This window comes from Lynx rufus, unplaced genomic scaffold (genome assembly GCF_022079265.1).
Source record: "Lynx rufus isolate CCGP_SWC_20201006 ecotype Redwood Valley unplaced genomic scaffold, mLynRuf1.p SCAF_4, whole genome shotgun sequence".
In the NCBI taxonomy this organism is placed as follows: domain Eukaryota; kingdom Metazoa; phylum Chordata; class Mammalia; order Carnivora; family Felidae; genus Lynx; species Lynx rufus.
This window is the reverse complement of record NW_025814856.1, coordinates 96,254,619-96,278,987: the sequence shown is the minus strand read 5'-3', so window position 1 is coordinate 96,278,987 and position 24,369 is coordinate 96,254,619. Positions and strand designations below refer to the sequence as shown.

Sequence of the window (24,369 nt, the reverse complement as noted above, 5' to 3'; positions counted from 1 at the left end):
AATTTACCATTATAGCCATTTTTAGATGTATAGTTCAGTGGCATTAATTACATTCTTTTTTTTAAATTTATTTATTTTATTATTTTTTTCTTTATTTTTTTCTTTTTTCAATATATGAAGTTTATTGTCAAATTGGTTTCCATACAATACCCAGTGCTCATCCCAAAAGGTGCCCTCCTCAATACCCATCACCCACCCTCCCTTCCCTCCCACCCCCATCAACCCTCAGTTTGTTCTCAGTTTTTAAGAGTCTCTTATGCTTTGGCTCTCTTCCACTCTAACCTCTTTTTTTTAATTACATTCATATTGTGGTGCAATCGTCACCACCATCAATCTCCTGCATATACATAAAATTTAACCTCTTTTTGTGTTACGTAGTATTTCCTCAAAAAAATAAGAAAGAAAAAGAATTTCCACCCATTTTTCAGAATTTGTGTTAATAAGTATTTTAAAGGGGAAAATAATCGCTTTAAACAAAACCTTTGTTGGATCTTATAATCAGAACTTTAAAAAAAACAATAATCACATTGATTAGTGCTTTGAGTCTTTCATCTTTATCAACTCATGTTTATTTTAAGTATTGTATGTGCTAAGTGTGGTTAATATTTAATACTTGACAAAAGTCTGTTTTTTGTGAAACTGTGACATTTTCACTTACAATACCATTTATCTGTAATACTTTTTTCTTTATATTTTTATTTTTTCCAATGTTTCTAGCACATAACGGACCAACAAGGAAGATCCCCCTTAAATATTTGTGAAGAAAACAAACAAAATAACTGGGAAGAAGCTGCAAAACTGCTGAAGGAAGCCATTAACAAACCAGTAAGAATTACTTTCAGAAATAGAGCCACACCAACTGTTAAAATTAATAAGTAATTTGAGGATCTGTGGCAAGAGTGGAATGGATGGATGGTTTCTTTATTGCTTTTAGAAAACCTCATAGTTAGATCTCTTAAGTATTAAATTTGTTATCATCCCTAACATTAAGACATTTATTCTTGAATAACAAAATAAAATTGCATGATAAATCTTTCAAGCACTTAAAATTAACCTAATTTCCAGTATAATCTCAATACTTGATAATGTCTGAAATAATTAGCAATAACATTAAGATAGAGAAGAATTAAGAATTAGAAAAACTCAGTTTGCCTAATAGTTACAGTTATGATAAAATTATGATTAATTTAAAAACTGTGAAAACTTGCAAACCAGATAAAAGGATTTATATCAACAGATAAAGTGTAAAAGTTTGATCTCAACAAATATAATCTCTGAGCCTTTCCAGACCTTTCCATCAGTTAGGCAATAAGTATTTGTGGAGTATTTCTGTGAATTTAACACCTTGAAATGCTGAAAGTGACAAATGATAAAGAGTAAACATATGATCTCTGCCTTTAAGAATATAAACACACAAACTCACCACACAACAGATTTTGTCAAAATACTGTTCCATGAGCACAAGACAAAGTCAAGGAAGTAGGTAACAGTACAGGCACCCTTCTATTATACTTCATTACAATTTTTTTGAAATTTTTTTAATGTTTATATATTTTTGAGAGAGAGAGAGTGTGTGTGTGCAGGTGAGGGGTAGAGAGAGAGGCAGACACAGAATCTGAAGCAGGCTCCAGGCTCTGAGCTGTCAGCACAGAGCCTGATGTGGGGCTCGAACTCATGAACCACAAGATCATGACCTGAGCCGAAGTCAGACTCTTAACTGACTGAGCCACCCAGGTGCCCTCAATTTATTTTCTAATTATATAGAAAACATTATTATTCCTGGCATAATTTTTATATTCTAAATGAACACGATAAGAGGAATTAGGTACTTTTATCTAAAATGAACTGGCCTGGAAGTTATTTGGGGGCTTCCAATATAGTAAAATGTGTTGAGAACATATTGAGTTACTTCCAGTGACAATAAAAACGTATTGAGGATATATTGAGAAACCACCATTAGCTATTACCTCACACCAATCAGAATGGCTAGTTTCAAAAAGATAAGAAATAAGAAGTGTTGGTGAGGATTTGGAGAAAATGGTGGAACCCTTGTGCAGTCTTAGAATGTAAATTGGTGCAGTCACTGTGGAAAACAGTATGGAGGTTCCTTAAGAAATTAAAAATAGAGATACCATATGATCTGGTAATTCCACTACTGAGTATTTACACAAAGAAAATGAAAACACTAAATTAAAAAGATACATGAAATCGCTTCTCGACCTTTTGGCTAAAATCAAATATAAAAAGATGCAGGTACTCCTATGTTTATCAGAACATTATTTATAGTAGCCAAGTTATGGAAGCAAACTAAGTGTACATCAATAGATGAATGGATAAACAAGATGTAGTACATATATACAGTAGAATATTAACCATAAAAAAGAATGAAATCTCACCATTTGCACCAACATGGATGGACCTAGAGGGTATTACGCTAAGTGCAATAAGTCAGACAGAAAGACAAATGCTGTATGACTTCACATATATGTGGAATCAACAAAACAAAAACAAAAAAACAGACTCTTAAATATAGAGAACAGAGTGGTGGTTGCTAGAGGGGAGGTGGGTGAGAGAAGGGCAAAATAGGTGACAGGAATTTTTTTTTTTTAATGTATTGAAAATATTATTACTCTCTGAGATTTTTCTGAAGAGGAGGAAAGAAAATGGCTCAAGGTCCGTTGTTCCATAACTTTCATGTGTACGGTCTTCCATCACAGATTCCTCTTAGGACAAATTACTGCTAGTACACATTTCTACCATATAATCTTTAGCCCACTAGACTCACAAGATAGTTGACTAACACCAGATTTAGTAACCAAGTCTGTATATCCCCCATAGGATACCTACTTTATACATGAAGAGCTTTAAAACATTTCCTAGAAGAATCCAAAGTTGAATATTTTTTAGGAATCATTCACCTTAGTCTCTCAAGCTTACATGATCATGAATCATCCAGAGGAAAAAAAAAATGGAAAATATACATAATGGAAATAAAACTTTTTTAAATAATGCCAACAGATACTCGAAGTAGTTTCCTGTTATTTTCCATTTTAGAAATCTATAATAAAGCACATGAAGTTGAAACTGAAGCATTTTGTTAGGTTGGGATATATAATTTTTAACTAGATTGCATAATTTGTTATTGTCTTTTGTCCTAGTATGAAAAAGTTCGGATATACAGAATGGATGGATCATACCGTTCTGTTGAACTGAAGCATGGAAATAATACCACAGTGCAGCAGATAATGGAAGGAATGCGTCTCTCTCAAGAAACACAGCAATATTTCACTATTTGGATCTGTTCAGAAAACCTCAGTAAGAAAGTTGTTATTCTGTTGTGTAAACCTCACTATTTTTGAGAGTAGGTTGGCAAACTTAAGTATAGCGTCAGTTTTTTAATGACTTTCACATTTTCAAATGATACAGTGATCTTCTCTTTTATATAAATTACTAGCATTCCAACTGCTGAAATAGGTAAGCCTCTGGGCCCTGCATCCCTTGCTTCATTCAAAGCAATTTTTAATCATTTTAAAACTTCTTCTTTAACCATGGAATTTAACTTGAATGCCATTAAATGTATTGCTCATCCAACTTGCCTTTATTGTCAGTGCTCATTTCACCTGAAATAATGCAAATTTTTTTTGTATTAGTTTTCTATCAAATCTTTTTTTTAATTTTTTTTTAACATTTATTCATTTTTGAGACACAGGGAGAGACAGAGCATGAGTGGGAAAGGAGCAGAGAGAGAGGGAGATATAGAATCTGAAGCAGGCTCCAGGCTCTGAGCTGTCATCCCAGTGCCCAACGTGGGACTCAAACTCAGACCGTGAGATCATGACCTGAGCTGAAGTCAAATGCTTAACCACGACTGAGCCACCAGGCGCCCCTCTATCAAATACTTTCATTTAAAATTATCCTGATGTCACTATAGAATTGTCTTTCAAGCAAATATTGCAAATACATAAAGGAATTAATTGAGGTTATTATGATTGGTTATTTAATGATTTGTCTTTTTTTTTTTAACTCTAGATTCTACTGATTGTATCATAAATAGGCTATCATGGAATTAAAGATCTTATATACATTTGATACATTTTGTTTTAGGAATTATCGTAATTCTTATATTCTTTAATTTTTTACAGATTTTGTTTGTTTCTTTCTTTCTTTATAAGTAGGCTCCTTGCTCAGCACAGAGCCCAATGCCAGGCTTGCACTCATGACCCTGAGATCAAGACTTGAGCTGAAAGCAAGAGTTGGAGGCTTAACTGACTGAATTACTCAGGCACCCTTTTAAGATTTTATTTTTAAGGGGCACCTGGGTGGCTAAGTCGAATGGCCTGAGTGGCTATGTCGGTTTAGTGTCTGACTCTTGATGTCAGTTCATGTCATGATCCCAGGATTGTGGGATCAAGCCCCATGTTGGGCTCCATGCTGAGCATGGGGCCTGCTTAAAATTCTTCCTCTTCTCCCTCTGCCTCTCTCCCCTTTGCCCCACGCATGCTCTCTCTAATTAAAAAAGAAAAAAAATTTTATTTCTAAGTAATTTCTATACCCGACATGGGGCTCAAACTTAAAACCCTAAGATCAAGAGTCATATTCTCTAGAAACTGGGCCACCTAGGCACCCCTCATAATTCTTAAATTCTTTTTTTTTTAATGTTTATTTATTTATTTTGAGAGTGAGTGAGTGCATGTGTGTGCAGGAGTCAGGGGGCTGGGGAGGAGGTAGGGAGAGAGGAGAGAACCAGAGAATCCCATCCCAAGTGTGCTCTGCCCTGTTAGCACAGAGCCTTGCGTGGGGCCTATCCCAGGATCCATGAGACCATGACCTGAGCTGAAATCAAGAGTTGGGTGCCCAATCAACTGAGCCACCCGGGCACCTCCATAATTCTTATATATTTTTTTTTTTAAACGTTTATTTATTTTTGGGACAGAGAGAGACAGAGCATGAACGGGGGAGGGGCAGAGAGAGAGGGAGACACAGAATCGGAAACAGGCTCCAGGCTCTGAGCCATCAGCCCAGAGCCTGACGCGGGGCTCAAACTCACGGACCGCGAGATCGTGACCTGGCTGAAGTCGGACGCTTAACCGACTGCGCCACCCAGGCGCCCCGATAATTCTTATATTCTTAAAAACAAAAGCTCTTCACCTAAAATTGGGTAGTAACATTATTGGTTAAAGTCAGCGTTGATTAGAATTTAGACCTTTACTTTGTGTGTATTCAGCACTTAAGTACAGATAATTTAATACAAATTTTCCATGTGTTGATATAATTTATTTTTACATTATCATTTATAAAAGGAAAGATGTTTTTCAGGCCTTCAACTCAAGCCTTATCATAAACCATTGCAACATGTTCGTGACTGGCCAGAAATACTTGCTGAATTAACTAATTTGGATCCCCAAAGAGAAACACCACAGCTTTTCCTAAGAAGAGATGTGAGACTTCCTTTGGAAGTTGAAAAAAAGGTTTGTGTGGAAATCTTATTTTAGTCATTTAAATACACAGAATCTATTGAGTTCCTGTGGTAGGCACTAGAAATAAAAATTGTGCTTTTCCTGTATGAGGACGAGGAGATTTTCTGTTTTTCTGTTCAATCCTCACATCCCTGGGGTAAGTGGTAGAGTTTGAGTTAGTCTACTTACAAAGCCCCTGGTTGGTTTTCCTATTTCTACCTTCATTGTTGTAGAAACAAAAGAAATAGAGAATCTATTGTAAAGAGAATTATTGAACTATTGTAAAGAGAATTAGCAACCAGATGGAAGATGGATTATACAAAAAAAATGTTTTTAGTATAGTTAGGAAGTACAGTATCAAAGATAAATTTAATAAAGGGCTAATCAGTGGTAAATTTCAGACGAGCAAAGAGATATGTTGATGTGGGAGGAGAACAGAAAATATATTCTGAATGGAGAAGATTATATTTGCAAAGGGGATATAAAAAAGTTATTCTCAAAAGTCAGTAAGTGGCTATTTTCAAATCAAGCAGAAATTATATAGATAGTAAAAAATGAGAATAGAATTTACATTTGATAAAAAGATCTGTTCCATACAAGTACACTTGGATTTGAATTTCTGTAAATTTTAGAGGATGTGGGATAATGCTATCTGAAAGATGAATGGACAACAAAGAAATTTAAGGTAGATATCACAAGTTAAACTAAGTGTGAAGGCTAATTACAAGAGTAGCTTTGAAATTGAAGAAAAAAAGTTTCAAGGTCTCATAACTTTGGTGAAGAAAAAATATACAGTGCATTTCCTGATTGTTATCCAAGGGAATATTAAACAGACAAGGTTAAGCAAAGTTATATGAAAAGTTCAGTGGCCATGTACAAACTTGATAAATGTTTTGTATCTAACTATTCATATTGTCCCTTTTATATTATCAAACCAAAGATAGACTTGATCCTCTCCCTGAAATATACTGGCAGTTACATAAAGAGTGTATGAAACTTACCAAAAACAAAGATCTTAATTATTCATTAAAAAATGTGTTAGATTTTCATAAGTAGAACAAAGGGAAAAAAAAACAATTTATCATCTCAATTGACACAGAAAAGATAGTTGACAAAATCCAATTTCATGATAAAACTCTTATAATAGGAATAGATGGGAACTTCCTCAACATGATAAATGGCATTTATGAAAAACCTACAGCTAGCATACTCGATGAAAGGCTGAAAGCTAAGATCATGAAAAAGACAAGGATGCAGCTTTCACCAATGCTATTTAACACTAACCAGAGCAATTAGATGAAGGAAGGAAGGAAGGAAGGAAGGAAGGAAGGAAGGAAGGAAGGAAGGAAGGAGGAAAAAAATAAAAAGCATCCATACTGGAAAGGAAAAAATAAAACTCTATTCGCAAATGACATGATCCTATATAGAGGATCCACAAAAAAGCTATTAGGGGTAATAAATAGATTCAACAATGTGCAAGTTACAAGCTTAACACACAAGAATCAGTGGTTTCTACATACATCAATGAACAACCAAAAAAGGAAATTAAGAAATTAATCAAAATAGCATCTTAAAGAAAATGCTAGGAATAAATTTAACAAAAGAGGTGCAAGACTTGTACACTCAGAACTATAAAACATTACTGAAAAAACTAAAGATCTGTGTAACTGGAAAGACATCTGTGTTAAGGGTAGGAAGATTTAATATTGTTAAGATGTCCACACTAGCCAAGCATGTACTGATTTACCACATTATCTAAAAAAAATTCCAAAAGCCTTTTTGTAGAAGTGGAAAAGGCAATCCTTAAATTCATATGTAATTACACAGGGCCTTGAATAGCTAAAGCAACCTGGAAAAAAGAGTAGAGTCGAGGGATTCACACTTCCAATTTCAAAACTTACTACAAAAGCCACAGTAATTAAGGACAATTATATAGACCAATGGATTAGAAATGAGAGTACAGAAATAAACCCAATACATCTATAACCAAAATCTATAGTCAGCTGATTTTTGACAAGGGTGCCAATGAAAAAAGAGTGGTCTTTTCAACAGATGGTGCAAAAGTATGAAATTGGACCCTGAATCACACCATATATAAAAATTAACTCACTGGATCAACAACTTAAATATAAGAGCTAAAAACCATAAAGCTCTTAGAAGCAAACCAACAGATAAATCTTCATGACCTTAGATTTGGCAATGGATTTTTTTTTTAAGCTTACTCATTTATTTTGAGAGTGAGAGAGAATGTGCAGGGGGAGGGTGACAGAGAGAGGGAGAGAGAATCCCAAGCAAGCTCCACGGTGTGGGCCTGATATGGGGCTTGAACTCAAAAATTGTGAGATCACGACCTCAGTCGAAACCAAGGGTTGGACACTCAACTGACTGAGCTACTCAGGTGCCCCTGGCAATGGAGTTTTAAATAGGACACCAAAACTGTGAGCAACAAAAGAAAGTATACATAAATTGGACTTCAAAATTAAAAACATTTGTGCATCAAAGGATATTATCAAGAAAGTGAAAAGACACAGAATGGGAGCTACAACCCAACAACAAAAAGACAACCCAGTTAAAATGGGCAAAAGACTTGATTTCTCCAGTGAAGATACACAAATGACCAAGAAACTTGTGAAAAGATGCTCAACATCAATGGTCATTAGGGAAATGTACATCAAAACACAATGAGAATCTACTTCACACCTCCTAGGATGGCTATTTTAATTAAAAAAAAAAATAATGAATGTTGGTAAAGTTACAAAGAATGTCATCCTTATACATTGCAGGTAGGAATGTAAAATGGTATAGCTGCTGTGGAAAACAATAGCGGTTCTCAGAAAAACTAAACACGATTACCATATGATCCAGTAGTTCCACTCTTTGATATATACCTGAAGAATTAAAAATAGGAACTTAAACATATCTATATGCCAGTGTTCAAAGCAGCATTAGTCACAATAACCGAAATGGTGGAAACAAAGTTTCCATCAAGAGATGAATGGATAAACAAAACGTGGTATACACATAAAATGGAATATTATTCAGCCACAAAAAGAAATGAAATTCTGATACATGCCATGACATGGATAAACCTTGAGAACATTATGCTAAGTGAAATAAGCCAAACCAGATGCAAGAAGAGCACAAATATTGTATGATTCTACTTACACTAAGTATCTAGAATAGGAAAATTCATGAAGTAAATTAGTGGTCACTACAGGTGTTAGAGAGTGTGGAGTTACTGCTTAGTGGTTAAGTTTCTGAATGATGAAAAAGTTGTGTAAATAGTGATATTTGTACAACATTGTGAATGTAATTAATGTCACTGAATTATACACTTAAAATGGTTAAAATATTTTTTGTTATGTGTATTTTAGCACAGTTAAAAAAAATATTAGGTCCATAAAGTCTGCAAGTAATTTAAGTATACTCAGTCTATCTTCCTTCTCCACCTAAGTAATATTTTAAAAGTTGATTGGTGGAGAAAAAGAGCAATAACGATAAAACTTGGATGATAAATTAATTGCATTATTATAAAGAATATAAAGTGAACTCAGGTGAAAAAGAAGCAAAGTTTAGTAAGTACCTTAAGACAAATCAGAATATAATGATTATCTGATAAGATAGTTGTGTTCTTTCATTATGTAATTAAGAAATTCCAATTTGTACCGTCTGAAAAATGGAAGAATTACATTTATTGGTTGCATTATTCCTTTAGGATGAAAATGGCCTGATTTCATTAGTAAAGAATAATTGTTGACTAATGCTCACTAAATATATTAGGAATTATAACGCTTAACTACTCAAACTCTTTAAATTCACTGTTAATTTTGAGAAATTAAAGCCCATAGGAAAGTTGAGAAGGTAATAAAATTCATTAAATTCACTAATGGCTAATATTTTGCTTTATTTCCTTCATCTTCTCTATTTTTTCTTTATGAACCATTTAAAAGTGTGTTGCAGATATCATAGCACTTAATCCCTACATATTTTACATATATCTCCTAAGAAAAAGGACATATGAACCTTTTTCAACCATTTTCAGCCTAGAAAAATTAATATTTCCATAATAATGTCTGATATGTGATCCATATTCAGATTTTCCCCAATTGTTTAAAAGTCTTTTTTTTATAGCCCCCATATGTAGGATCTAGTCAAGGTTCATAATTTCTATTTGGTTGTTATCTCTTTAGTCACTTTTAATCTAGAACACTCCTCCCACCTTTTTTCCCCGTGAAATTCTCTTTTAGGTTTTTAATATTATATAGAGCATTATAGGATATTATTTTAGTTAGTAAGACAAAAGTAACTTTTACCACAGGGAATTGAGATCACTTTGAATTATATTTGGAAATCCTTTAAGTATTCATTCAGAAACTATAATTGGTGACTATTTCTAAGCATAGGTATATTCTGTAGGCTAGCTTTTTTCAATCTTTGTTAATCCTACTTGATAAAGTGAAACTTCATAACGTTTTTGAAACTTAGGGAAAAATCTTCTGCTCCCCTTTAGTGTTATTTGGAAGTACCAAGTAGTTTTAGTCAAATGAAATAAAAAATGTTTTAAAATAAAATTTTTTAAAACTACATGTACACTTCTAGGAATTAATACACTTTCTTGTATTTTCCTTGACGTTCACTACTATATCATATGAAACATGTAGAATAATGTTTGAGGAATATAATTGATTTAGGTGAAATTGTGGTAGAAATTATCCATATCCATAAACTAATGATAATCTTTTATTAGACTGTAAATCAGAGGTTAACAAACTATAGCCTATTGCTGTATCTGACCTGCTGTTTATTTTTATATACTCGGTAAGCTATTAAAGTTTGAAAAAATTCAAAAGGATAATATATCATGTCATGTGAAAATTTTATGGGTACCAAATTTTGGTACCCATATGTAAAGTGTTATTAGAACACCATCACAGACCTGTTTGTTACTGTATTGTCTATGGATGCTTTTGTGCTCAGAGAGACTATGTGACTCATAAAGCTTCAAATATTACTCTCTGGCCCTTAACAGGAAAAATTTGTCAACCCCTGTTCTAAATAACAGCTCATTTATATACAAATATGTAGCGTTTGCTTTTCCATATTAGACAGTGACAAGTTGTATATTTCTAACAGGAAATTGTAGCCCAATAACCAAATTCTGCTTTTTCTTTTAAGATTGAAGACCCACTAGCTATTCTTATCCTCTTTGATGAAGCCAGATATAATTTATTAAAGGGCTTTTATACAGCTCCTGACACTAAACTGATAACGTTGGCAAGTCTACTGTTGCAAATAGTTTATGGAAATTATGAGAGTAAGAAACACAAGCAAGGTTTCCTAAAGTAAGTATTTAATACAGTATGTGGTCTTGTGCTATATTCAAGATTCTATTTAACCAAGAAAGTTTAAAAATGTTGTTAAGAAATATTTATACTTTGGTTTGGAACTAGAGGATATGAGGAGGCATGAAATGAAGGGAAAAAACGGTAAAGCATTCTTAAAGTTATATTCTCTCCAAAATTATTTTTCTTACATTTGACTCTGGTTTGATACACCTTTTTTTTTTTTTAAGATTTATTTTTTTTAAGTAATCTCTACACCCAACATGGGGCTCAAACCCACAACTCTGACATCAAGAGTCACATGCTCTACTGACGGGCACCCCTTGATATACCTTATATTTTTTCTTTATCTTTATTATATGTTTAAATATAAGTTCATTAAAACCTGACTTGATAAGTAGTAGAAAATGTCATAAGGCAGATTTCAGTTTTTGAGAAAAAACACTGAGGTTTTAAACACTGAAGTTTGTTTATTGTAGTTTTCAATTTTCAAAAGTATTTTGTGGTTATTGAAAGAAGAAACATTCTCTTAAATGAGAATGTTAGAATTGTGGCTTTTGCTTAAAATCTTCAGAGTTCTCTAATATTTTACAATATATATTTTTCAGCTCAAAAATCATGTTACTTAAAAAAAATCATGTTATTTAAAGCAATTTGTTTCTGAGTGATTTATGTACTTTAGCTACTAAAGATGATTTATTTAAAGCATGTTGGCCTGTTTGCTTACAGTGAAGAAAACCTAAAATCCATTGTACCTATTACCAAATTGAAAAGTAAGGCACCTCACTGGACAAACCGAATACTTCATGAATATAAGGTAAGCTGTTTAACAGAAATAAAAAGACATTTTATACCCTAGTTGAAATTTTGTAAATTAAATCGTGTAATATGTTTTAAATGTAGTTACATTAAATTTATAGTACTGAAATTAAAAATTCATCTTCTAGTTCACATGAAACTGAAAGTAGCATATTTTTATTTTTAATAATAAAATCTTTTATTATTATAATGGAATCTTTTACTGAATACCTTCTATATGCTGGATACTGTGGTAAGGAATAGAGATTAAACACACACACACACACACACACACACACACACACACCTCACACACCATGTTCTATATGCTGGATACTGTGGTAAGAACTAGAGATTAAACACATACCTCACACACCATGAAATTATACACTATCCTTGTCCATGAGACACTTAAAACCTAATAGAATAGACAAGCACTATTTTTATACTTTGATATTTCTTTCTTTTTTGAAGTATTAAGAACTGCTCTTGGGATAGTTCACACAATTTTATTCTTCTCTGGGGGCAGCCACGATTTTAGAAACTGCTTAGTTGACCTACGTGGATTATCAAAAGTGTGTTCTGTTTTCACATCTCTTTTATTTTACCTTATTTGTTTTTAGAATCTTAGTACAAGTGAGGGTGTCAGTAAAGAAATGCATCACCTTCAGCGCATGTTCTTACAGAATTGTTGGGAAATTCCTACATATGGAGCAGCTTTTTTCACAGGACAGATATTTACAAAGGCAAGCCCCAGCAATCATAAAGTCATCCCTGTGTATGTAGGAGTGAATATAAAAGGACTTCATCTTCTCAACATGGAAACTAAGGTAGATTTTCAGCTTTACAGCTGTTTTTGACCAATGTCTTAAAAAAATTGTACCAGCATACCTGAAAAATCTAGAAATGACATATATATAAAAGTATTCATTGCAATTTTATTTATAATAGCAAAGGAAGAGGGATGAAAAGTAAATGATTGTCAACAAAGTGTTAATTATTAACATTAATTGTATTCTATAATTATGTAATGTATTAATCATAGTACATTTCTACATTGAAATACTGTGCAGCCATATAAAAGAATGAAGAATGTAGAGAATGATTTCCAAGATATATTTAGTGAAAAAGTACAGTGGTGGACCATATGTAATATGCTATTATTTGTGTAAAAATGAGGGGAAGTCAAGACCATATTTACATGAATACATATTGCTTGTGTATGAATAAAAAGTTTCATGAAGCCTTTAGAGAAGGCAACCAGGTAACTGGAAACAAGAGTAGGAGGGAAACTTTACTAAGTACCATTTTGCAACTTAAAAATTTTTTAACTGTGATTATATTACCTATTTTAAAAATCAATTAAGTTTAAATGAAAAAATACAGGTTAAAAAAAGAAAAATATATTGGGGTGCTCAGTCGGTTAAGCATATGACTCTTGATTTTGGCTCAGGTCATGATCTCATGTTTTGTGAAATTGGGCTGGTGTTGGACTCTGCACTGACAGCACGGAACCTGCTTGGGATTTCCTGTCTCCCTCTCTCTCTGCCCCTCCCCTGTGTTTGCACATGCTCTTTGTCTCTCAAAATAAATAAATAAACATTAGAAAAAAGAAAAATGTAATGCCTGTCACAAGATTCACTTTGAAAAGCAGAATTAGTTATAAGAGCCTTTTGGGGAATAGGCAACGTGAAGTATGGAAGGGATTCAGACCTTTCCCATCAGAGGCTTGTTACTCTATTATATTCCTTTTTCTAATCAAAGTCATTATATATAAAATATGGAATTATCAATCATTTTTAGCATATTTCACACATTTATCTGGATGAACAGCTTTCTAGCTTTAATAGCTAATAAAAATCAAATTTATTTTGTTCATTCAGATTTGTTTAAGAATAGACCATTTCAGGTCTGTTAAAGTAATAACTAAGCTTATACATTAGAAAAGGTATTTTAGGGGTACCTGGGTGGTTCAGTTGGGTAAGCGTCCGACTTCAGCTCAAGTCATGATCTCACGGTTCATGAATTTGAGCCCCACATTGGGCTCTGAGCTGATAGCTGGGAGCTCGGAGCCCAGATCCTGCTTCGGATTCTGTGTCTCCCTCTCTCTCTGCCTCCCTTTCTCCCCTGCTTGCACTTGGTCTCTCTCTTTCTCTCTCTCAAAAATAAACATACATTTTTAAAAAAATTAGAAAAATCATTTTAGATTAGGAAATTTTATCATAAACCTAATTTTTATTTTCATCATTTTTATAACCCTTACTTTGTAATCACATAACTTCTGAAAGTAGTTTAGTCACTTCATGATAACTCAGGATCATCCTTATGGGCAACAGCTATTTTTACCATGCTGTTAGATATACTCGTGAATGGAGGTAGAGAATATGTACAGACATAGGGCTGAATAGGGACTGAATTCAGTAGTTTATCTAGAACTTGATTTTTTTTGAAGCCTCTGATGTCAGCTTGCTTTTGGATAATTTGCTTATTATCATTTTCTTTTTAAGCTACTTTACTCACAAAAAATAGGCTGCTTCTAATTAGTTTGTAACCAGTTTTCTATTTCTTTTGTACTAAGTTTATTAAAGGAAATCAAAGGAGAAACTCCCCTCACCATTTCAATAAATTTCTCCTCTGCTATTTCAGAGCATTTTATACAACATTTACAAATCCTTTACCAAACTGAATGGTGACGCTCTGGGTGTGATGCTGAGCCTTTTCTCTAAGCTATAGTTTATATTTGCCTTGGCAGCATTCCAGGTTTAGGCAACAATAAAATGTTTTATTTAGTTCCTAAATGATGGTTCAGCATTATAGCATTTCACATGAATAATACTATGGTCCAGGAATTGAGTAAGTGAGATAGCAATTGCAGGCAGAGGATGATAACAATGTTATTAGTGAATAGTCTGCTTTTTTTAGGATAAGATGTTCGATTTCTAGAAATATAAATTAAAATGCTGTCCTTGGGTGATTAACCCAAAGAGTAATGATGTTTTCTGTCCACCTGATCATTACCTTGTGTTCTGTAAACCACTGATAAATTTACTGCACCTATGAAAGCTTTAAGATGATTATATTTTCTAATCATCAAAGGTGGGAACAGGCAGCTTGTCCTCAGTTGTGTTAGAGTCATCAAGATATGCTAGGGTTGAATTTGACAAATTTAGAATAAACAACTTCATTTGCAAAAATACCTTCATTTACATTAAAACTCTGCTTGGGATACAGTAGCTTCAGAGATTAATTCTCATGAAAACCCATAGAATACAGCTGTGTTTTTTATATCAAGTACTTCTACCTTCTATATCTTGTTTCTCTTTGAAATAAGAGAGTTTCCCATTAGGGAGTATAACTCAGCCAATTTCATATGCTCATCAGAGCATACTTACATAAAATGTAGACACTATTGAGTATATAACGCACTGTGTTGTGAATCATTGTTTTACTATAGTGAATGTATTTCTGTTTCATAACTAACTGTGCTTGTTGATATATCTTTAACCATAATAGTACTATTGCCACACCCAAGCAATAGATACCCTTTGCTGATGTCAGTTTATGTTGGCCATAATGAATGCCCTTCTGAAATAAAACTGGTTATTTAGATATCCACATAGTGTCATTCTTCCTGATCAGTTATCAACATCACTGTTTCTCCTGTCCACTGGCTGGCTATTTGCTACTTGTCACTTCTGTGGTTTTCCCTTTTCTGCTCTCAACTATTCCTGACATTTTCTCTTGTGCCTTTTGATTTCCCTCACTAAACAACTTGACCCTTTGTAGGTTTTATCTCGTAAAGAGAACTACTTTTTCCTTCTAGAATACACTGTATCTCTCAAAGCTACCATATGGACTCTGACTTTTCAGTTCCATTGAGCTGCTTTCATTATTGTGGGTTTCTCAATCTCTTCCTTTGTGCATAGCAACAAAACCTTTATTTTTAATTTACAACCCCAGTATTTTTGTAATTTAGCCCCCCATATAATTGAGGACTTATACTACAGATGTATTTTTTTCTATATATTAAACTGTTTTGAGACCATATTAATGGACTATTTTTTGCTTCTTGATTAAACAAATTTCAAGCATCTGATCTAAAAAATAGACAATGTAAGGTATTACGATATCTTGACTCAAATGTTTCAACGTGTTCCTTGGTAAATAGCTATTTTAGCATATCATATCCATAAAGTTATATTTTACAATATAAATACAGGTGGCTAATTTTAAAGAAGATGTTCTTAGTTTCCCATTATACATAATATACACTCATGTAAATTAATTGTACTGTTTCATTTAAGAACCTCACTTTTTTTTTAAGCTTATTTATTTATTTTGAGAGAGAGAGAAAGAGAGAACACAAGCAGGGGAGGGGTAGAGAGAGGGGGAGAAAGAGAATCCCAAGCAGGCTCTGCACTATCAGCACAGACCCCTATGTGGGGCGGGAGCTCAAACCCACGCATGGGAGATCATGATCCTAGTCAAAACCAGGAGTCGGACACTTAACCATCTGAGCCACCCAGTGCCCCAGTTTAGGGCATTTTTAAAGTGAGGTTCTTGGTGTGCCTGGGTAGCTCAGTCTGTTAAGCACTGGACTCTTTTTTTTTTTTTTTTTAGTTTTTGTTAATGTTTATTTTAGAGAGACAGCACGAGCAAGGTGGGGTAGGGGGGAGGGCAGAGAAAGAGGGAGACACAGGATCTGAAGCAGGTTCCAAGCTCTGAGCTGTTAGCACAGAGCCCCGTGAGGAGCTCAGACTTGTGAACTGCGAGATCATGACCTGAGCTGAAGTTGGATGCTCAACCGACCAAGCCACCTAGGCATCCCAGCACCAGATTCTTGATTTTGGCTCAGGTCCTGATCTCATGGTTTGTGAGTCCAAGCCCCATGTCAAGCTCGGCGCTGACAGCACAGAGCCTGCTTGGGATTATGCTTCTCCCTTTCTCTGCCCCCCACCCCACATTTGCTCTCTGTCTCTCTCTCTCTCATAATTAATAAATAAACTTCAAGAAGTATGAAAATTATTTTTTAAAATGCCCTAAAACCATATCCTTTTCACATAACATTAATTACCTGTAATAAGGGGGCCAGGGTGGCTCAGTCATTTGAGCATCTTACTCTGGGTTTCAGTTCAGGTCATGATCTTATGGTTGTAAGATCAAGCCCCACCTCAGGCTCTGTGCTGAGCACCCCCAACCAGCTTGGGAGTCTTTCTCTCTCTCACTCTCTGCCCCTCCCCTGCTTGTGCATGCACTTTCTCTCTCTCTCAGAATAAATAAAAATAAACATTTTATCAACATTTTAAGAACTGCTAGTCATAGAAAGCAATTTTTTTATGCTTTATTTATTTTTGAGAGAAAGAATGTGAGCAGGGGAGGAGCAGAGAGAGAGAGAGAGGGAGGGAGGGGCAGAGAGAGATGGGGACAGAAGATCAAAGCAGGTTCTGCACTGACAGCATCAAACCCGATGCCAGGGTTCAAACTCACAAACCTGAGCTCAAGTCTGACGCTTATCCAACTGAGCCACCCAAGTGCCCCTGAAAGCAAATGTTTTTAAACGTGTATTTTAAAGGATGCACAAACACTTTCTTTGTATATGTGTATATAAATAATATATTTTTAGGGCAAGAAAATGCAAGTTGCTAGGAGAGATTCATTTTAAAATAATCAAAAAAGTATATTGAATGCTTATTTAAATTTAAGTTTTTTGTTAGGAAAGTGTAGGAATAGGTTTTTTTTTAATAGTTTTTTTTTTTTTTTGAAAATTTATTTATTTATTTTGAGTGGGGGGCAGAGAGAGACAGAATTTCAGGCAGGCTCCACACTGTCAGTGCGAGCCCCACATGGGGCTTGAAGCCACAAACTCTGAGATCATGACCGGAGCCAAAACCAAGAGCTGGATACTTAACTGACTGAGCCACCCAGGCACCCCAGAAATAGGTTGTTCTAATACTGGTTTTAAATAATTTGATGAATTTATGAAGGCTATATTAATTATCAAAATTATGCTTATTTTTACCATAAATATATCACTATACTTATTTTCAGTGAGATGGAATTGCTTAAGTCAACCTGTTACCTCATTACATAAATTTCAGATCTGAAAGTACTATGTGAATATTTAAAAGGTACTGAATAAAGTGAAAGGGATTTTTTTTTAATGTGTGGAAAGTAAAAACTTGTACATTTAATTTTCTTGAAAGTCACTGAGAGAATAGGCATCTTCTCAACTTTACTGAGACATAATTGACATAACATTGTGTAAGTTTAAGGTGTACAATGGGTTGATTTGATATGTATTGCAAAATGATTAGTACCATAGCATTAGCTAATACCTCCACCATGTTACATAATTACCATTTTCTTTTTGTGATGAGAACACTTAAGATCTACTCTCTCAGTAACATGAACTATATAATATAGTATTATTAACTATAGTCACCATGGTGTACATTAGATCCCCAGAAATTACTCATCTTATACCTGAAAGTTTGTACTTCATGGCCGACATCTCATGTTGCCTGTCCCCCAGCCTCTGGTAGCCACCATTCTGTTTCTCTCTGTTTCTACGAGTTCAGCTTCTTTAGACTCCACATGTAAGCAATATCCTGTTTAGTCTTTTTCTGACTTGTTTCACTTAACATAATGCCCTCAAGGTCTATCCATGTTGTTAAAAATGGCATTATTTTCTTCTTTCTGATGGCTGAATATTATTCTTGTGTGTGTGTGTGTGTGTGTGTGTGTGTGTGTGTGTGTGTGTGTTTATACGTATGGGTATACATACCACAGAATGGGCATCTTTAAAATGTTTGTCAGTGTGATACAAAAGATACCATTGCTGAAGGCAGTCTCCTAAGAGTCTACCATCTATGTGGTTCTGTACTTGAGGCTCTGTAAGGTTATTGAGGGAACTTTGAAAACAATTTATTGTAACATTCAAAACCATTATGTTTGGACATGACTAGATCACTGTAGATAGTAAGAGAAGATAGGTGTTGTTTTTAACATACATTTCAATATAACAATTTCTAATTATATTGCAGGCCTTACTTATCAGTCTTAAGTATGGTTGTTTTATGTGGCAATTGGGAGATGCTGATGCATGTTTTCAGATCCATAGTATGGAAAATAAAATGAGCTTTATAGTACACACAAAACAGGTAAGTACTTATCAGTTGCTCTGGACTTCTAATAATGAACTATTGTATTAGTAAAGATTCTTTTTTTTAAGTGACAATCCATTTTACTTCAAGGAAAACCTTTGATATTATGTGAAATTAAGATATTTAAGACCAAGGATAAAAGGCAGGCCTTTCCTAAGCAAATAAGCCAGAAACTTATCTGAATAATTTATTTAGTTTTATAACAATGAAACTCTGTTTTCTGGCATTTCTTTTAATTCTAGTTAGTATTCCCTATCTCTTTTATCCAGGTGTCTGTCAGGTAATCCTTCCCTTTTGATAAGTATTCTATCTGAGCCACTAGTTGCATCCCTTCAAAGCCTTAGTACCCCCTCTATTCTTGATAAACTTCCTCTAATAAGAAAGTTTCTTTTCAGATAGATAGGGAACTGCTCGCTGCCATGTATGTCATTTACACATCCTTACATGTTTCACATTTACTGTTGACATATATTTTACTTTATAGGCTGGCCTTGTGGTAAAACTATTAATGAAGCTAAATGGACAGTTAATGCCCACCGAAAGAAATTCATGAGAGGAAAGCAGCTGATACTTAAACTACCACATTTTGTAATGCAGATTTTTTCCATGAAAGATTTCTTAAACTATCACTTTTAACAAGGCACTTAGTCTCTTGTAATATATGAATGTATACTACTACATTGTACAGAATCTGTACTTACGTTTGGTGTGTAATATACCAATTAGTTTTGTATAATATCCTCATAAGCTATTCTAATTTTTGAGAGAAACACATAAAAATATGTAGATTGATCATCTGTATAATAATGGACAAAATAGTAAGCTTTATAAAAAGTTATTTTTGGTAAATGGTAAAGAATTTGGAGTGGGATGTAATGAAATTAAAATATAGCTTTGGTATAACTTTGTGTGTCATTTCAGAATATACTGAAACTCAACATATTTGAATAAAGAAAATATATTTTCTACTTAAACCACATAACACTGTTATTTCAAACATTTTTCTGTAATCTATGAACATCTCTCAGTATATTTTTAAAATTCTTAGTTAAAATGTGTAACTAGTATAAGCTAGTATTTCTCAAAGTATGGTTCTTGAATCCCCTGCATCAAAATTAACCTGATGCTTCTTTAAACAAAGATTGCTGGGACTCAGTATATACAAGTTCATTCACTCTCTAGAAGTAACAGGGCCTAGGAATCTTAAGTTTTGGGGTTTTTTTCTGTTGAAATGATTCCAGATGCAGTAATGAATTTGGATTATTAAAGTAAATTACACAAAAGTGTCTGGCACATAAGTACACTCATACAGAGACACACAGAGTAAGTGACAGTCTCTGGATATCAGTAGTTGCATTTATTATGTACATGTTGTATTTTTATGATTTAGCCTGATGAATTATATTGCCTTTGTCAAAGTAGATCACCAAGTATCTGTTTCATTTAGGGGAGTACTGATATCATAGATGAGGAGGTAACTGAATTATGATGCTATTTAATAACCTTAGAAACTGGTCTTTCCGAGCCAGTAGATGGATATGTTCTTAAATTTTTTTTTAAATTTTTTAATGTTCATTTTTGAGAGAAAGACAAAGTGCAAGCAGGGGAGGGGCAGAGAGAGAGAGAGACAGAATTCGAAGCAGGCTCCAGGCTCTGAGATGTCTGCACAGGGCCCAATGCAGGGCTTGAACATATGAACTGAACCATGAGATCATGACCTGAGCTGAAGTCAGACACTCAACTGATGGGCCACCCAGGCGCCCCTAGACTGATATGTTGTAGGTAAGTTCAGAGATACAATAGTCATATTTGAAGCTGTCCTAAAGATTGCAGATAAGTTTTATATATCAGAATTTAACCTTCACATTAATTTCTGTTTATTTCTAATGGTGCTCTGTCTGAGCCTTATTAAAATTATATATGATTAAGTAAATTGAATGAGAAAGCCTGCTTTATCTCTAATTCTATGCTAAATACTTTTGATTCTACATAGACAGTGCTCTGTTCAGTTTCATACCTTCCAGTGGCCTCAACTGTTGACTCCCAAACCTAATATTTCAGCCTCAGATTCTCTTCTGAACTCTGGATCTTAATTTCCGATTTCTTGCTGTTCTAGCTCCACCTAAATGGCCTACAAAAAGAACGTCTATTTCATCACAGCTGGAAACCAAATTTGTTTACTTGCTCAATTCTATCCTTCCACTTGTATTCTGTTTGGTTAGTGGCACCATCAAATTGCAGCCGGTTGCTTATCCTGGAAATCTTGGAGTGGTCTTCAACTTCTCTCCCCTTTATTACCCTCGACATTCCACTTATCAAATCTTGTCAAATTTCTTATGAGCCCTTTCCCGTTTCCTTCCTCTCTAGTTGCCCTGCATCCGCCTTAGTTGAAGTCCTTCCCACCTGTTCTTCAGGTTTGGTGTTACTTCCTCCCTTGCCTCCCCTGGCTGAGGCTGTACACTCTGCCCACTTATCTGCCACACTGGTGCCAAGTTCACCTTTCTAATGGATCTGATCATTTCATTACCCTCTGAAAGCTTTTCATGGTTCCTTACTACATTACAATTAAATTCCATGTCCTCAGTATTGAATGCAGGGCCCTTAATTACATGGTCACTAATGTTCCTATCCAAATTAATGTGTAACCACTTTTCCCACACTTATCCTGTGCTCCAACCCAGTGTTTCCTAATCCTGGCACTGCAGTCACGTGAGAAGTTTCAATACATTATGACTCAATAAATCTAGGGTGGGGTTCAAGGATTTCTGTTGGTAAAGTATCCAGTGTGATTTTGATATACAGCTAGGGTTTAGAACTCTTATAAACCAACTTTAACTAGGAGTTAGCTGAATGCTTTTCCTTTCACAGAGGGAGGTGAGGATGCAATGCTACTACATCAAACAGCTCCCTGCCCCATAGAATACAGTGTACCCTCCTGGAGTTACACAGTAATGCAGCCTTGTAGAGAAGGGAAGGAAAGACTATTAACGTAGCATGGCTATTAAAGGCTTAAAAATATATAGCATTAGAAAGTCAATTTTCAGGGGTACCTGGGTGACTCAGCTAAGTGTCTGACTCTTAATTTCAGCTCAGGTCGTGATCTCTTGGTTCATGGGATGAAGCTCCATATCAGGCTCTGTGCTGGCAGTGTTCTCTCTCTCCTCTTTCTGCCCCTCCTCTGCTTGTGCTTGTTCTCTCTCTCAAAATAAATAAATAAACGTTAAAAAAAAAAAGTCAATTTTCAAATAAGGTATTGAGAGGAAAAACTGATCATTGTCAGACCATAACAAACCAGAAATAACCAATCATGGAGAAATGCAAGTAGGTTTTAATGAGTGCCTAGGATTGGCCAGGCATTATATGTGCACTGGGGATAAAAGACACCTTTTTCCTTTTCATCATTTTTCAATAAATTTGAGTGCCTTTTATGTGCCAGGGATCCATTGCCAAGAAAAACAAAGCCCCTGCCTTTAGGGAACAAATTTTAATGAGGGAGACAATAAATACTCATGGAAATATATATTTATAAAATCTAGTAAGTGTGATGAAAGAAAAATAAGTGTATTATGTAAGCATAAAGAGGGAAACTTGATCTAGCCTTAGAGATCAGGAGAGGCACCCCTGAGCAAGTGATGCTTAAGCTCGCATCTGAGGGATGGGAGTGACAGAAACACATGAGGGAGAAGGGAAATGGGATGAGACGTTTTGACCTCAAGAGTGGTCCTGGAGAATTGATACAATTTTCTCATTTGTAGCTAAGAAGTAAATTTAAACAATTGTTTATCCAAATCACAACAAATGAGTTTCCATTGTAGAAATAAAACCAGAACAGTTAACATTGCACATGATAAATGTATTAGGAAAAAAACTTGGCAAAGAACGTTACATCTTGTAAGATTTAAAGTTACCAAAACTGACCCCCCCAAAAATTAGACTTGATAGAAATATGTAAAAAAGTAAAACTGGCCACAGGTGTTTTTTTTTTTTTAAAGTTTATTTCTTTTGAGAGAGAAAGAGAAAGCGAGCACAAGTTGGGGAGGGGCAGATAGAAAAGAGGGTGGAGAGAGAGAGAGAATCCCAAACAGGCTATGCTCTGTCATCTTGGAGCCTAACGTGGGGCTCAGTCTCATGAACCATGAGATTATGACCTGAGCTGAAATCAAGAGTCAGACACTCAACCGACTGAGCCACCCAGGGGCCCACGGTTCTTGACCAAATTTAATGGATAAATTGCTTCAATAAAATTTAAAATTTAATTTGAAGGGTGCCGGGGTGGCTCAGTTGGTTAAGTGACTGACTCTTGGTTTCAACTCAGGTCATGATCTCACAGTCGAAGGATCAAGCCCTACATTAGGCTTATGCTGACAGAGCCGAGCCTGCTTGGGATTCTCTCTCTTCCTCTCTCTCTCTCTGCCCCTTCCCTGCTCTCTCTCTCTCTCTCAAAATAAATAATACACTTAAAATAAATGAAAAAATAAAATAAAATTTGATCCTGAGGAACCCAATAGCAAAAACTGTAATTAGAAGAATTTGATATATGCAAAAAACTGTTTGATGAATCAATTCCTTGCTTTATAACTTATTCAGTAAAAAATACTTCCAATGAAAATAATTTTAGTAAAATGAAAATGGAAAAAATATAAATTGTTCTTGCTGTGTAGAAAACTGATGAAGGGATTAAAGTGACTTGAGTCCATGCAAAAAATACTTTCTCAGCAAAAATCCACTTGTGATGGTATGATTCTCATTTAAAGTTTGTATTCATAAGGTCAGAATGCAGAGGTAGGCAGACCGAAAAGGCCCTAAAGCAAAAGAAGGGTAAGTGCTAGGAGTTCTTAGAGGCCTGCGGCCTGGAGGTAAATGAAATATATTTCAGACTTCTTAGAGTGTGAGAAAGGTAATTGCAATACATTGTACCAATTTCTATGTTAGAAGGAAGCACTGGTTATTCAGGATTTGCTGGAAGGGCACCAACCATGGATGGGAAATTAGGGTCATACCCATTAGTTAAATAATAACAATAGCTAATACTTAAAATGTGCCTACTATGTGCCTTGCAGTTGTTTTAGATATATTAATTAATGTAACCCTTACAATAGTCACTCTGAAGCAGATACTGTTATTACCATTTTACAGATGAAGAAACAGAAAGTTAAGTAGCTTTTGCCAAAGAGAATATTAAGTGGTGGAGCTCAGATTCATATCTAGGCAGTCTGCCTCAGGGTATTAATGAACCAGGACCATGGTGTAAGATTATAATAAAAACATAACAAGATATTTGTTTTCTTCTAAAAAGCTTAGGAGTCAAACTTACTAACAGTGTTGTAAATATTTTCACTTTCATATATTGTATAACTTTGAAGACAATTGTATATGGAGAGGTTATGTTACTTGTCTAAGGCCAAAAACCATCCTAGAGTCAGAATTCAAAATTTGGCAGTCTGGCTTCTGTATTCAGACATTTGTCAGATAAAGGAGAGGGAGATGAAGAGGTTTAAAAAAAAAAAAAAGCGACCATATCTTGAAGGATGTTGTGTTCCCTGCTAATGAGGGGCCATTGGAGCCTTTGGGACTTGACTAACTTAGATTGGTGTGTTACAAGATCACCCT

General features: G+C 34.7%; 1 protein-coding gene across 4 annotated transcripts in view; it reads left to right on the top strand.

Annotated features, from left to right (window-relative positions):
- KRIT1 (KRIT1 ankyrin repeat containing) overlaps window positions 1–19,917 on the top strand; it is a 41,924-nt gene extending 22,007 nt beyond the window's left edge. For all 4 annotated transcript variants that reach the window (XM_047096069.1, XM_047096068.1, XM_047096067.1 and 1 more), the window contains exons 10-17: window positions 718–825; window positions 3,159–3,315; window positions 5,317–5,468; window positions 10,632–10,798; window positions 11,528–11,615; window positions 12,220–12,426; window positions 18,640–18,756; window positions 19,244–19,917. In XM_047096069.1, coding sequence (XP_046952025.1) covers window positions 718–825; window positions 3,159–3,315; window positions 5,317–5,468; window positions 10,632–10,798; window positions 11,528–11,615; window positions 12,220–12,426; window positions 18,640–18,756; window positions 19,244–19,312 — 1,065 coding nt within the window. In that variant the 3' untranslated portion in view covers window positions 19,313–19,917. The remainder of the gene's footprint in view (window positions 1–717; window positions 826–3,158; window positions 3,316–5,316; window positions 5,469–10,631; window positions 10,799–11,527; window positions 11,616–12,219; window positions 12,427–18,639; window positions 18,757–19,243) is intronic.
- Window positions 19,918–24,369: the final 4,452 nt, after the last annotated feature.